This window comes from Gopherus flavomarginatus, chromosome 10, assembly GCF_025201925.1.
Source record: "Gopherus flavomarginatus isolate rGopFla2 chromosome 10, rGopFla2.mat.asm, whole genome shotgun sequence".
Classification (NCBI taxonomy): Eukaryota; Metazoa; Chordata; order Testudines; family Testudinidae; genus Gopherus; species Gopherus flavomarginatus.
This window is the reverse complement of record NC_066626.1, coordinates 25,470,011-25,486,300: the sequence shown is the minus strand read 5'-3', so window position 1 is coordinate 25,486,300 and position 16,290 is coordinate 25,470,011. Positions and strand designations below refer to the sequence as shown.

Here is a 16,290-nt window from a genome sequence, read left to right as displayed (position 1 = left end):
TAAAAACCTATTTGGAATCTATTCAAATATAGCTTGGGGAACCAGTTCAAAGTCTTCTTAAATACTTCATTTTTCTTTTAAAAACAAATTTAAATTTTAGGCCAAATTTAAAGAAACACAATCAACTTGAATTCTCTAATGATTTAAGATTTTTTTTTTAAATGAACTAAATGCACGTTCAAATATGATATCTGTGATCAAAATCCTCTGGCAACTGTTTTGGGGTTTTACAATCACTTTTTTAAAATCTCTCTCTTGTCTATGCTGCATGAAAGATCAACACTGGAATCTGACTATGACTGAACAGGAAGTAATTTACTTTGTGCATATTAAAGGAACAACAAAAAGATTTTCCTCCTCCATGGTTATCTTAGCTGTTATTTTGAACCCTAGTAGATAAGCTTTCAAACAAATGTGCTATTTAAATAATAACCATTTACACATGAAGACTAGATTTCAAAGGAGCCTAAGGCCTGTGTTCCTTTAAAAATCCAAGACAAAACAAATAAAGCATTAAGCTCAGATCAAAAAGATAACAGACCTCTTCTTTTGTTAAATGCTGTTCCCGCATAACATCCATATATGTTCTGGCATTCATTTTAGGATCAGGTGTCTTCCCTCCTGCAGAAGAGAACAGCAACAGGACAGGAATACAATAAGTACAGGATAATCAAAAAAATCTACTTTTTTCATTGTCCTGCTCTAATATTATATTATTCCATAATCACTTAATTTTACTTTTTTGATTGAATTTTTTTAAAAATTACACGTATCTTACGTTTATTCAGTTTGTTGATCAATTTAACCTGTTTGAACACAAACATAACTACTGCAGTTTAAAACAAATATTTTAAAGCAGATAAAAATGATAAAATGACAACACAGTTAAGAGTCTTCAGAAGTGATGGGTTCCTGGGTTGCTAATCCGGAATACGTACACTTTCGTGCCTTTGTGTCCATCAGCAGTTCTGACTTCAAGCAGCAGAATAGAAGCCTAGAAAATTATCTCTTTACCATTAGTAACACTTTGGAAAGATATTTATATTCAAAACATTACCTTGTGTAAGCTGTTAAATCCTACTTGTTATCTGACTATGAATAACTACTGTATACCTAGATAATGATTCAAAATGTTTTAGCATAAAGATCAGTTTATACATTTGACAAATATGGACAAAAAACCCCTCTAGTTCTTTATTTTGAGGTGTCATATTGTAGAAGGGCTTCATTTTTTATATTATAAAAAAATGAAACTATACTATTTGACCCTCTTTTCTTCTGAAGGTACAATTACAATTGGGAGTTGATTGTAATACAGTACATTTACCATCACGATGATACTCACAGGCAAAAAGATTTTTGTATACCATGTTTTATTCTATGTATCTTGAGTTTTTATTTTAACTTTTAAATACTTTACGGAAGCCCAAGTATATAAAAATGAGACTCATGGACACACTATTCTAAAAAAATGTGCAGATTTGCTATACAAGCAGTATAGCTCTACAATTTAGGAAAAATAAAATTCTTAAACATTTTCTATACTGAAGATCATTGCCCAATTGGCAGTGTCATTCTGACACTAGCTTTGATAAGACTTTCCTTTGGAATACTTTTTCACCATAATTTACACAGGATGTGTTGAACTGCACCCTTAAGAATGCAGACAGGACTGGCATATAGCAGTACTGCTGTAGGAAAGAAATTAAGGACAGTTAGTATGGGCCTGTGAATTCTGACAAAACATGTTTATATCAATTATTACAATTAAGCAAGTAAAATAATTAATATCCCTATTAATTCATGCAGGCTGAAATTCTAATTTGTAAAACCTGCAACAGATTCTAATTTTAAGCAAACAGGTGCCTTATTTTCACCTGTGAAACTCACTCACCTGAGGAAAGCTTCCATCAGGCCCATTATGCCCCTTGTACTGACTTGCATACTAAAATTAGCAGAACAGACTTGCACTATTAAAAGTATCAAAGTCTCTTTATATGCTTTTTGTTTCACTCAGCTATACTACCTGTATTAACATAAGATGGTAAGAATTATGTGCTCTATTTTGAGAATTAGCATTTCAAAAGCAATAATCCTGTAAATCTATGATTTGGAATGAAAACTTTCCATGTACTCAAAGTACAATTATTTTGAGCACAAAATACATAAGTTGTTCAAAGTACAGTACACAACCCAAAACAAAATGAAAAGAGAAACCTTTAACCCTTTGTGTTTCTATGGCAATGGCTCATTATTTTCTTGTCCTTCTACCTGGAAAGAAAACTTGTGTTATAAAGATGAAAAATATGACATCCATGATTTCAACCAAATCTATAAAAATCTATATAAAAAAGGGGATGTTTAAAACAAAACTAAGTTCATAAGCATGCCAAAAGAAATCAAAGGGCTAAAGACAATTTAAGACAACAAACTTGATAAGACCTATAAAAAAGTGAAACCAATTACCATCTGCAAAAGGATCAAGACGCTCAGGAGAAATGATCATCATCCGTCTGTGCTTTTTGTATTCATCTTCTCGATCTGCAATCTTCTGTGGACGATGTTCAGCAAAGGGATCATACTTAAAGTAAAGAATATTTGATTGTTAGCCCACTATACAAAATAGCAGTATGAAAGATATCTGATGAGTGGTAGAAAGGTAAACCCATGTGGGTTTCCAGTATTATTACATAGGTTAGGATTTATTTTACAGTCTCAAATCCTAAAACATCAGAACAGTAAACTGAGGGGAAATTACCCTTGACAACTGGAAAAAATGATTGCTACCAGTGAATTTCTGTCCAGCAGTCACATCTGACTAAACCACATTACCATGCTTCAAATGAATTGCTCTTTCATTTACTCTAGTTTTTCCTCCTCCTTATAGAGATGATTTTCAAGCACTTGAGCCTGTTTTTAGTAATTATAAAACAGCCAGTTTCATAGGTGAAAGAACTAATGTATTTTTCCAAATAGCTTTTAAAGACTTAAAATTATGGAACATAAAATCTACAGGAGCCACTTTAAGATAATATATTGTAAAATGTTTTACTAAAAAACAAAACAATTACACAAAAAACCCTTTCCTCTATACTCATAAATTTAAGAAAATTCACCTGTTCAGTTGACTGTGGTATGTCATTAAGCAATGCCACTGGAGCATGGTACCCTGGCTTCTTCTGACCAAGCAAACTTGTAGAGGAGTAGTCATCATCATCCTGTCAAAACAAAATTTTCAGAAAGATAAATGTATTGTTTATTTTAAACTGCATGTTGCAAGATTTACATTTCTATATTGTATCAAAATAGAACCAGCTACATTTACTCTATACTTTATCCCCCTGCTCATAAAAGTAGTTTTACTCCCAAAAAATCAACTGCTTAGCAGATGATACTACCTACGTTATTAAAATATAGCTTGCAGATGTGCAGGCATCATGTGTTCTGCCACGTGTTGTCAAGCATGAAGTAAATTGTCTATACTTGTTAAACAGAAGTACTAGATGATCTCCAGCATCAATTGTTGGAAATGTAAGATGCCAAAGACATGTAATATACCTAATAAAAAGAATCTCCGCTCTACATAATCCCCAATAAAGCAATCCAATCTGAAATTTGGAAAAGAAAATGGCTACGTAAATGACAAAATTTCAGGAGGGAATTCTGATGGGAAACCTGGCAGTGGGGGCTGAAAGGAATCAGAAACTCATAAAGAAACTGCCAACTCAATAATAGCTACCGAATCACAAACAGAATTCTAAACAAAATATTAGAAATTCTCATGTGAAAAGTACCTACAATATATATACTGTACATATAGTAATCTAACTATATTCAGTACAGACATTCCCTCCTACAGTTCTGTAGCCAGTTTTAATACTATTAAATAGCTATTAAAAGTAAGCCATTTGAACTGAAATATATGCAAAACAGTTATTAAATTGATTTTCTCCCTTTCATTAGGAGGTCTGTTTTAAATGCAGCCTTTGACCTTTTCTAATGACAACTATTAGCACTTGCTTACTAGTTGTTTTTTTTTTTGGTTAATTATCAAAATACCTACTATGTAACCAACTTTTGAATTACAAGTGTCAGCTTAATTTTTGCTTTGTTTACTCTTCTCCTTACCCCATATACTCTTTTAAAGAGTATACCTGGGTTATTAAACTACACGGTCTACTTCTTTATAGTCAGAGGAGTTAATAGGTGTTTTGTGACTATTCACACAACTAGAATTTTGGTTATGACTTAAAATATTTACCTAAACTTTGTAAACACTGGGAATGAATATTTTGACAGTCTTATTTAAGGACATTATTGAGAAGAGGAGGTAAATATCTGCAAAAAGACAATCCCTTTTATTTTCTCTCTTTTTACTCTTAGATTCTATGTAAATTAAAATTTCAAGTTTTACTTAGTTTGAAATTTTAAGATTAAAATATTCAATCTGTAAAGAAACCTGCTAGTTTTTTTCTTTATTTGACTAATTTAAAAATACTCAGAGAAACAAAATTAAGATCTGAATTATTTTTGACAGCTTTCCCTAAATCAAACAATATGTTTCACTTACATCTTCTAGTTCAGTTGCTGCAATAGAAGTCACATATCCAGCAAACCTGCTGTCACTGCCACCATAAATCTCTTGATCATAGTATCCTGTGGAATCAAGGCCTACTCCCTGAGCTTCATCAAGGGCAGCCTTTTTTCCTTGAATTTCTCGAATCTGTGCTTCAATATCTAGGAAGAAATAATCAATTTTAGTATTCTTATCTAGTTTGTTGTCAAAGCAAAGATTACAAGCATGATAGGTAGTGAGACATTTCGGAAAAATCCAGCAAATAATATAGCAATATTTAACATTACACAGAAAAGACCTGACTTTTTCCCTCCCTGTTCCAAAGTTATCCTCCTATAGTAGCGCCTCTCATGCACAGTTATATTAGAATATATCTAAATGTACTGCAAGTGAGTCAAATTTGGGGGGAGGTGTTCCTGAGATACAGCCTACCCCAAGACTGTTCTTAAGGTTGACACATTCTCAATTCTTTTTGAGCAGACCTAAGGATTAAAACAAAGTTCTGATCATGCCTAAAATGGCCTCAACTGTTCAACATTTATCTTAGCTAGCGAATGACACTCACTAATCTGTTTCCCATTTTATTAAGTTTTATTCAGCTATAAATGTATCTGTTTGCATGGATATGGAATAAAAGTATATTTTTGGAAACTTAATTAATCTTTATTAGTTCACAACATATGCTGGGTAGGGCTGACATAATTCACAGACAATAGTAATAGGTACATTTACAATGTTATATTACTACACACACAGCACTCATTACAATGTTTACACCAGGATGCAAAAGAGCAATGCCAGGCAGAGTGCACTACAGCAGCACACATTACTAGAGCTCATTAATGAAATGGTCTTTCAAAGGGCAGGTGTACACTACCGCGGGGACAGATGCTCTGAGACTGATCCACTGGCGTCAGTTTAGCAGCTCTAGTGAAGACCTGCCAAATCAACAGCAGATCACTCTCCCGTCAACCCCTGTACCCTATGCTTCTCATCAGGGGTAGAGTAAATCGTTGGGAGATCTTCTCCCGTCAACCCCCCATGGTATAGACCCCACAGTAACTCGACTTAAGGTATGTAGCTGGAGCTGCATAGCGTAGGTCAATTTACCATGGTAGTGTAGACATAGCCAAAGCCTCTGTACACTAAATAGCTCTAATTTGAGCTCTTCTTACTGGTCTGATATCCAGCTGCTCAAAATCAGAAGACAGCCATTCTACCTTTGCATTCCCTCCCTCCTCCCCCAGCACCCCAGCAGAAACTTTCCCTCCTTTGCTTCATAAATATTATGGAGGACACAGCAGGCAGCTACAACTATTGGGATTTTTTTCACTGAGTTTCAATCTTGTGATAGACAGCACCAGCAACCTTTCAAACAGCCAAAGGCATGTTCAATTGTCATTCTGCATCTGATGAGACTGTAATTGAAGCACTCCTTGGAACTGTTGAAGCAGCTGGTGCACAGCTTCCTGAGCCATGGGAGTAAGGGGTACGCTATGTTTCCCAGGATCACTACTGGCATTTCAACATCCTCAATAGTAATCTATCAATCTGCAAAGAAAGTCTCTGCTTGCAGCTTTCTGACCTGAACTTGTGTTCTTAAAGATGCATATGTCATGCACCTTCTCTGATCAGCTCACACTGATGTTAGTAAAGTGTCCCCAGTGATCGACTAATGCTTGCATTACCACAGAAAAGTAGCCCTTTCTGTTGATGTACTCTGTGGCAAGGTGGTCTGGGGCCAAAATAGATGGCATGCATCTCCTTATCACTCCACCACATTTTGGGAACCCCACTGCTGCAAAGCCATAATGTTCTGCACATTGCCCAGTGTCACAGTCCTTTGACTGATCGGTAGCAATCGGGCACTGCAAGTTCCCACAGAGCAATCACTACTTGCTCCTCCTCCGTCAGTGCAGATCTCAGGTTGGTGTCATTGCTGGAGGGCTCTGCACACAGATCCAGCAATGTGGCCTTGTGAATCTGAAAATTCTGCAGCTATTGCTCCTTATCCAAAATCTGCATTATAGTGCAAACCCAACAGTCGGTGCTTGTTTACCAGGTCCACAACCAGCGTTTCGCCATCTGCAGCTGCTCCGTGAATACCACCAATAACTATGAATTGTTTCTTTCTACGTCCCACAGAAATCTAGCCTCCAAGGAATCGTCATGTTCTCTGCAGCTCCTCTAGTGGCTTTGCAAATACCGCAAGATCAGGTGCCCCATGCTTGCAACGCTCATCAGAATAGTAGAGCTGTGCAGGATCCATACTTCTGACACACATGGCAGACAGTGAGAAGGGATGTGCAGGTTTGCGGGAATTTTGAAAAGAGGCACAAAACATTATGGGATGGAGAACATTGCATTATGAGATGCTGAAGTCATGTCCCCAGGACTCCTGTGTGACTCATTTGGCCCCATGAGGCATTGCAAAACCCTCCCAAAATACCCTGCATGAGATGGTGGCACGCTGCACAGTGGGACAGCTACCTATAGACACTGCTATCTGCATCAATGCAAGTGCTGCTAATGAGGACGTGTACCACTGACACAAGTAGGGTGACCAGACAGCAAGTATGAAAAATTGGGAGACTTTTTTCTGGGGCAGGCGGATGAGGGATATAATTGTATACATAAGACAAAGTCCCTAATATCAGGACATCTGGTTACCCTAGACACAAGGAGCATAGTGTAGGCATGCAAAAGCTATTTAATTACTGCAGCAGCTGTCTGTGGACGTGATATAGGTTGACATTTTGTAGTGTAGATAAGGTCTCAGATGAACACAGGAGTTCACACCCCTCAGAGCTACTGTTTCAGGCTGCATTCATCTCCATGGGGTGCTCTCCTGAGAATTAAAATATTGAGATCAATGGACTACTTTACACTTCTCAGAACCTCCTATTCTTTCTTGATTATCCTGTGCTGGAAATTTGGATAGTGGAGCACCATCTCTCCAGCTGTTAAGATTGAGAAGACTTTTCTGTTTAAAGGGTGATTTTTAAGTGATCTAAAATACACATGCCCACTCATAAAATTTGGCTTAGTTATCCAAATTTGGGGTCATTTGAGCAAGAGGTTCCTGAGATACAGTCCATCTGGAAAAAAAACAGTTTGTATTAAGGTTCACAGAGTCTACCACTGTTTTTTGTACACACCTGGCCGGTGAATAGCTTAAAGAGACAGCAAAGGGAGGGTAAGCTAGAAATGGCAGTGGTGGGATGTACCTTGCAGGGCAGGAAGGAAACACACCAGTCTTCTTTCACTCATTTGAAGTTACTGTAACTAGCATGTAATAAAATCATCAAGGTTTTTTTAGACATAAACCATGTCAGATTTCTCTCACTGACCCCGTAAGCACACATTCCGAACATTTGAAAGTACAGCCATTATCTCACCCGACTATAACAAAGTGTGGGGGGGGGGAGGGGAGGAGGGGAGGGCACAGAGGCACTTAGGAATCACATAGCAACCATGTGGCCTATGGGGTGAACAATGGACTGGAACTCAGAAAGTCTGGGTTCTATTCCCATTGCTGCCACTAGCATGCTGGCTCACCTTGGCCAACTCACTTCACTGCTCTGGGCCTCACTTTCCCCAATGGAGAGCATGATATTTTTCTCCTTGGTAAAGTTCTTTGACATCTACTGATGAAAAGTGAGAACTAAGAACTAAGTATTATCATTACCTGGCAGAAGTAGCATTTCAACTACGCACATTACAACTTCCTAAATGACCTCTAACTCCTACCACCAACATTTTTCAGTTAAAAAAAAAAACCACTAAGAAATTCATTGACAAAGGACTTTGTTAACAGACAGTTAAGGTTGCTCAGTGGTATCTCATGCCACTCCAGCAACTCGAGTTAGGCAAACTCAAAACTTCTGGAAAGCAGGATATACAGAGTTACGGTTCATGTCCATGAAACTTTAACTTTGCCCTCTGAGTGATGCCCCAACACAGTAGTCGCATATATACCCACACTCTTGCCTTTCCAAATGAAATGAATGGGAGCTTTGCCACTGTCTTCGACGTAAGCAGGATCAGGCCTGAAATCAACTAGAGTGATAATAAAACTATAACGATGCCAGACATTCACTACCTCCCGAAGACTCAAACGTGCAACTCTATTATATTCCCAACCAACCCAGCAAACAAGAAATAAGAAACTATTTGTCCCTAGAACTGTTAGAGGCTATAATTATAAATGGGATTATAATGTGTGCCTGCCATTTATGCCACAACAAGAATTAAATTTTCAATTATAATTTAATAGAACATTTACTCAAAATATGTTACAGTGATAGCAAAGATGTGGATGCATCAGCAAAGAGGACAGAAATCCCCACAAAACGTCTGGCTGTATTTGCACTCCTATTGTACTTCGTTTCAACAGAGAGATGTTTTAAGACAATATCTGATCAAAACTGGAGGAGGCAATTTCAGCAGGCCGAACAATTACACAACCCAATAATTGACCAGAACACTGAGTTTATATCCCACTCTTCCAGAAATCCTATAAACATTTGTAATGACCATAAATGGTCTAATGCTCAATTTTTAAGAAGCACTGTCAGCTCAAAGGATTTTTAAAAACCTTTCACTATTTGTGTTCTTTATTATCTCTCTTCATTTCATTTCTACTTTCCAGGATGAATGGATTTGTCAGATTTATTTTCCAGTTATCTTGCATTAGACCCCAGGCTGGGTCACAAATCCTGTAAAATTTTTAAAACTATATTAAAAAACGTTAAGTTTTAAAAATTTTACAGGATTTGTGACCCAGCCTGGTGTCTAAAACTTTATTTTCATTAAAAGCTACTAATATTAGGTATTGTAAAACTTATTTTAAAATCTGAAATCTTGGGCCACATAGAAACACAGAGTCAAATCAAACTAAAATGGACTTTTAGGCTTCCAGGTTTATAGTGGGTCACTGATTCACATAAAAATGGCTTAGTTTAGGGGAAGAAAAAACCATCTTTTAAATTGTATCTGTCAGCTCTACAAACTCAATCAGATCGGAAATCAGAGCTGGGTTCCTTTCCTCTCACACACTGTCACTAATAATTAAAAAACACAGCAGGTCAAAGTATGGTAAGCATTACAAGGGAATGTTTTGTACATATGCAAATGAGGGAATAATTTGACCTGACAAATCCTTATAACTGGTTACCATGTGTGAAAATTAAAGAACCCAGTCTGAAGGCTCAGGTGCAGTTTTCAGGGCTGCTGGACAGAAAAATGGATTTTAATTGTGAGCAAATCTGATATGGAATCATTGAGATACGACTATGGAACCTCACCACGTCACTTCTATGGTATTTTTCAAAGCAGAATAGTACACTATCTCTTTCCAAAAAGACAGTAAATAAAACACACACTTAGTATAAGGTCAGCACTGATTTAGGCCCCAATTCTGCATTCCCTGTGTACCTTCACAATTGTTTGTTTTCAACAGGAACAGGCTGCAAAAATTTCCCACCATTACCAGTGGTTCAGTTACACCATATCACTCAAATAACCAAGGCATCAATATCTGTCACATCTTAAGGACTGTGTTGTGTAGATCAGTCTGTGTGATAGTGCTTAAAACAACCCTCTGGAGCCTTATCAGTTCTACCACCAATAGAATTGAACATGTTGTAGCAATAGCGAAAATTTTGTGGCAAGAGAGTCTAGTGAAGACACCCCTTTAAAAGAAAAAGCTTAATCAACACCACAGAGGCAAGTTACAGCAAGTGTTTTTTTTGTAGCCATCACTCATACAACTCCTGATCAGACACATCCCGCTTAGTGCAGGAAATCAGAGACAGGCAGCATGATTGCATATTTAACAAGTACTATGCTAGGCAGCAAAGACTTTAGTTTAAGATCAGTTAAAAGGCCTATTTAAAGGTACTTAATGAGCTTGGTGACTTTTCTATCTTGAAAAATCCTGGCAAAACTAAATGATCATCATCTCAGCCCTGATTCAGCAAAACATTTGCTTAAGTGCTTTACTGGTTTGGGATCTTAATACAAATATATAGAATTGTTAATTTAAGTCTGAAGAAGAACTATACTTTTCTCAAAAGAAAACTGCATTCTAATCTTTCTTTGCTTTTAATATTGAAGAAAAACTATAATATCTGACAACATGAAGGTATTAATTCTTCCTTTTCTGTATTTCACCCTATTTTATAAATTTTATAAACCATGGTATTTAAACAAAGCATAGCATCATAAGTATGATTTAGCTAGAAAAACGGGTATTGAGCACTGAGTCTTTACAAATGCAACTGATATCTTCAAGTTAAAAATAATTTAGACTAAGCACCTTTTTTTTCCAGGTAGGCCAGAATGTGATAACCGAATTCACATTGGTCGTACCTTACACCACAAACAGTTCCATTTACTTCAGTTGGCTGTTTGTGGCATAAGGTACTATTCAATGTGGGAAAAGGTATAAGAATCTGGCCCGGTATTAACATATTAAAGAAATATTTTTAATTTAATTTATTTTTCCCAATTCACTCTGTTTATTTTTTGTCTACTTCAGTTAGGTTTTGTCTACACTACCACATTTGTCAGTAAAACTTTTGTTGGTTGGGGTTGTAAAAACAAACAAACAAAAAAACCAACAAAAAAACCTGACAACACAGCTAACGCCGCTCATTGGGGGTAGTTGAATTATGCCAGCAGCTGTCTGCCAGCAAAAAACAGCTACATGTGAGACCTTACAGTGGTACAGCTGTGCTGCTGTAAGGTCCATAGCATAGACAAAGCCTCAGTTTGGACATTGAGCCCATTTATTCAATTTCACTTTTGTTTCTAGTGAATCACTTTTAGGTGCTCATACATAAGCAAAATAATTATGCATGACAGCTTCCCTTTAAAATTATCCAGTTGACAGTAAGAATTTGAAGCTGTTAATCTCTCTGTTCCGATCCCTGGAAAATTGCTTTATGATATATTTTTTCTTAGATATCCTTCTTGGAACATTTACCTATATACTACAAAACTCTGCAGTTGCAACACTGAACACGAATGTGGTTGTTAATCATGCTGACAATATTCTAGGAGAACTAGTATGAAACAAACACTCATTTCATTTGTGATCCAAGGCTAACACCTGGCGGTTAGACTAACCAACCCTGCAGACATGCCAACGCTTAGTCCATAGTCCCTTTAAAGCCAATGGAGTATGAAGCTGGTTAAATTAAGCATGTGCATGTTTGCAAGATTGGAATTTATATTTGTATTGTTACCATTTTTGGTAAATTATGGTTATGAAATCTGGTAGCACAGACAAGACACCGAAGAAACTCAGTGTCCCTAGCAACCCATGGAACACTCAGATTCTCTCCACGATGATAGGCCTTATCTATATTTAAAATTTGGGTTGATACACCTACAGTAATCAGGGGGTTGAACAATCCACAACCCTGAGTGCAGTACCTACACTGACCAAACCCAGAGCAGAAAGGTGGCATTCCTATAGTGACAGAAAACCCCCTTCCATCACTGTACTCTGCATCTACACTACAGACCTATCCTGGCATGGCTACAGTGCTGTAACCATGCTGCCATAGTCCCCATAGTGTAGACATGGCCACACAGTCATAGAGTTTAAGGCCAAAAGTGATCATCAGGTTATTCAGTCTGATATCCTACACATTCACAGACTACCAACATCACCCCAGCATCCATACACTACACCCAACAACTGAAATTAGACCAAGGTATTACAGCCCACATGCAGACAACAGGAGGAACTGAGGTGCACCAATGCCCAAGGCCCCTGAAATGACCAGAAACGAATGCACCTTGTCTACATTACAGGGTCCACCATCACAACCACTAGGCGAGCTGCACTAGTAAATTACGGTTATGAAGTCTGGCAGTACAGATAAATCCTGGCAGATCAACACCCTTCATCTGAGTGGTGTATGATGCATTCAAATAAATTGTTTATATGTGTGGTGGACTACTAAGTGCCTTTGTTCTATCAGTTAGATCACAATTTGCTTTAAAGCTGTTTCAGGACTAGGAAGTATTGCAGACATATTCCAGCAAGGCAGCTTTTGCATATGCTCAGTTGGAGAAATGAATCTGGCTACAAATAACCCACAAACTTTTTATAACAGCAGTTATTATGACAAGGGCCCAATCCTGCAACTGACTGTGCTTGAAGAGATCCTTTTACAGCCACTCAGAGCCTCAGTGAAGTCAAGAATGCTCCTACCATGTAGAACTGGGCTTTCATCAGGACAAATTACTGAATAACCTCACTTGGGCAGAGTGGCTTACAGTATTTTAGGAACAACATCACACACTATATAAGTAACAAGTGTGTCTATTCTCCCTAGCAACCCAGTATCAACTCTTTTATTACAAAATAAATACTGCTGATATGGAGAAGGTCGAGAATGACTATGCAAGAAGATCAACTAGTGTTACCAATTCCCAGTCTCTGGTGTGGAAGGATAGTAAATTGTAACATGCAGTATTTAATAATTTTTCGGACTTGCCGTGCAGCCACCTGTAAAGCGAGAATACCCTCACCGAGCTTTGGTGCAACACTTTTCAGTCAGCAGGAGACAATAACCCGTGTTTGTATTTCCAAATGAAAGGTAATGAGAATGGGAGCACGGTGAGCGCCTGGGGAGCCAGGCGGAGTTTCCGACACGGAATCACACCCAGACTGGATCCGCACATGGCTCGCCTCTACCCGGAGCCGGGAAGGCGACTGCGCAGGGCCGAGCCGGGCTCCGACCGGAGGCGGACCGGGGGCTCGCGGGCCAGACGTCACCTTCAAAAAATGAAGCGCAGCCGCTCCCGCCCGCCCCCGTGTTACGGCGTCCACCACCCCCGCTCTCCTCGCTCGGCGCCCGCCGCTAACCCATCGCCGCTCTCCGGCGGCGGGGCGGCCCGGATGGTGCCAGGCCAGACCGGGGCGGCCTGGAGCAGACGCAGGCAGAGACGCCATTACACGCAGGCCCTGCCCACTCGCCCGCTCGCCCACCCACCGCTCGCCGCGGCCTGCGCTGCTCCCCATGCGGTCAACCGGGCCCGGCGACGCGGTGCCCAGGGGCAGCAAGGCGCGCGCACCCCAGCGGGGGTGGCTCCATTTCTCACCTTCGTGGGTCTTGGCGATCTTCGCCATTTTGTGCAGCGCGAACAACACCGAGACGGAACTGGAGCTCCCAGTCCCCAGCCACTTCCGCTACGAGGGGTGGGGGGAGGGGAGACTCGTTGCGCAGGCGCAATGTACGTCGGGTAGCGACGGTCCGGGGCGACGGAGACTGCCTGCGCAAGTGCGGTTGCGTCGACGGAGGGGTGAGAATTGCGCAGGCGCCATGCTGCACCGTGACAGGCAGCCCGCTCCTGGGGAGCCAGAGCTGGGGTGGAGCTTTTTCTAGCTCCGCCCAGTCGGGATGCCCGGGACAGATGCCGCTGACAGGACGCCGTGCTGCTTGGTTCGGTGCTTGGCGGGGCTCAGGTGTCCTGCTGGGCTCGCCCATGGAGCCTGGGTGCCCGGCTGTGATCTGCCAGGCGAAGTTCCTCCCTGATTCTGGAGATGACAGAGTGGGTTGCTCTCTGGAGCCCCCCCCCCGGGGGGGCCTGGCACGAAAATGTGATGTCACTCACAGCAAAGTGTGCGGACATTCTTTGCATGGTCCTTTTCTCCTTTCTTACCCACTTTGAGAAGCAGTGAGACAGTTAATGCCGACATTTAAATTATCATTATTGGATCTATGAGTTAAAACCTCACAGATTAATGAGGTAATTCACATCCCTCAAAGATATTGTCTGAGGTCCAGTAAATGGAGGCAGAAGTCACTGAATCAGTTAGGCTTTATATTTTGGAAGTTATCTTCATAATAAAAGCTACAGACGTTTTTTAAAAAACATTCTGGAGCACAAGATGGTGGATAAGGAATATAGGGAATGCCGTGTATTCACCCCCAGCTTGAGTCATGTCCATGCTATTGGTGGCAGCTGTTCCCTTGCCTTTCACAGTGCTAGGAGATTGTGGCACCATGCCAAGAAAGTGTCAACTTATCATCAAACTGTGACAGAGTTCCACCTGAGTGCCAATGTGCTGACTGGAATGACATACCACCATAACACAGTGTGGCAACACGATTGTTCTACCTGGGACCTGCAAGCAGACCCAAAACACACAGCATAGGAAATCAGCACAACCCTGAAAGGGCTTAGATAGACATCTGATCTACTCTGTCTGTCACTGCTGATCTGATGATGATCCTGCAGTAACGTTACTGCAAGTAGCAGTGTTTGAGGCTGCTACTTTAGAATACAGAAGCAGTATTACTTACGAGTATGGGTGGCCATGTGTCACCACCATGATTTCTGTAATGTTTAAGAGGTTGGTTTGGTTTTTTTGGTGAAAAGTCATGTTGTCCAAGTCTGGTCTTATTTGCTAGTTTTGCAGTAGTGCAATTCCACTGACTTATCTGGAGTTAATCTTGATTTATGCTGGTATTTTTAAAGGGCATTTAGGCACCCAAAGATGCAGATAGGTGCTTAGTGGGATTTTCAAAAAACGCCTCAGTGACTAACTCCTGTAAAAATCTGACCCAAACTGCCTGCAAATCCTTCTCAACGTAGCTACAGCAGCTGGTCTTTGCACCTACAAAAGTGATTGCTAGACACTGCGTAGGGCACTCGGGAATTATGTTAATTCCGTATGTTCCTTTGGGCTGCTTTGGCTGGAGAGGCTTGAAAGAAACCTTAACTAAACTCAGAAACATATTAAGTGGATTTTCTCAAATTAAAATTTAAAAAATCACCTTTAGACTCAGACCAAACCTGGAAAGTTTCAACCCTAAAGGAAACACGCAGAAAGTTGAATTGGACTTGGACTAGCGACCGAGGGATGAAAGGCTCTGTATTCTGTTAAACAAAGAACAACAGAAAACTGCATGAAATTATAGCAAAAGCTGTGGTGGCTTTTATTTTTATTCTCCTGAGTTAGCGTGACCACCACCATTTTCAGTTAGGTTCCCAAAGTCTATTAGATTGTAATGGTTTTCAGCCACTCAGTGATACTATGCTGAGACATTACCATGATGGGTGCTCTATAAATACAAATAATGGGTAGATTAGATAGACAGATGTCAGCAACCTGGTCTCACCAGCAAGTAGGTGGGCAAAGATGTCATAAATCATATCTCTTCTATTTTCCTGATGTACCAGAGAAGTTTAAATGAATGTATTAGTCAAACTAATGTTGGCAGTTTGAGTTCGTTAAGGGCATTTTAAGAGATCCTGTTAAAGTCAGATTGAGATGGACTAGCACAGCTGTTTGGAATTTTTAGTGGGATAAATGGTGGAGTTTTTAATTGGATAGATGTTGCTATGGGGAGGAAGTTAATATTTTATTATAGTTTGTTTTCTGTGTTGTCGATAAATCTTGTCAAGCTGTATGGTCTAATTCAGTTTTAATTGGGGAATGATCTAACTGTAATGTTATTTTTTCATTTATTTGAGCTGGGCATTCAAATAGCTGGAAGATGGTAAGGATCTTTTCTTCTCTTCCCTTATTTTTATATTCCCTTTTATCAGTTCATGTTTTGCTAGAATCTTTGCTGACACCCCATCCCTTCTTCCCATAGCCACAGAAAGGATTAGTTGTTGAGTATCTCAGGGAACCAGGTCTGGAGATCAAAATAGATGAGAATTCAGTGTAGCACTAGTTAAATGTT

The 16,290-nt window shown here is 39.6% G+C and overlaps 1 protein-coding gene across 4 annotated transcripts in view; it reads right to left on the bottom strand.

The window, feature by feature from the left end:
- The window catches only part of SF3B1 (splicing factor 3b subunit 1), a 37,023-nt gene extending 23,199 nt beyond the window's left edge, over positions 1-13,824 (bottom strand). Inside the window, exons 1-5 of one of the 4 annotated variants that reach the window (XM_050969461.1) lie at positions 13,697-13,813; positions 4,571-4,737; positions 3,117-3,218; positions 2,467-2,581; positions 542-621 (exon numbers count right to left, since the gene is read on the bottom strand). In XM_050969461.1, the coding sequence (XP_050825418.1) occupies positions 542-621; positions 2,467-2,581; positions 3,117-3,218; positions 4,571-4,737; positions 13,697-13,724 (492 nt within the window). In that variant the 5' untranslated portion in view covers positions 13,725-13,813. Of the gene's footprint in view, positions 1-541; positions 2,405-2,466; positions 2,582-3,116; positions 3,219-4,570; positions 4,738-13,696 lie in introns of those variants that run through there. The other 3 variants (XM_050969463.1, XM_050969464.1, XM_050969462.1) reach the window with 3 other exon arrangements.
- Between the last annotated feature and the right edge of the window lie 2,466 nt (positions 13,825-16,290).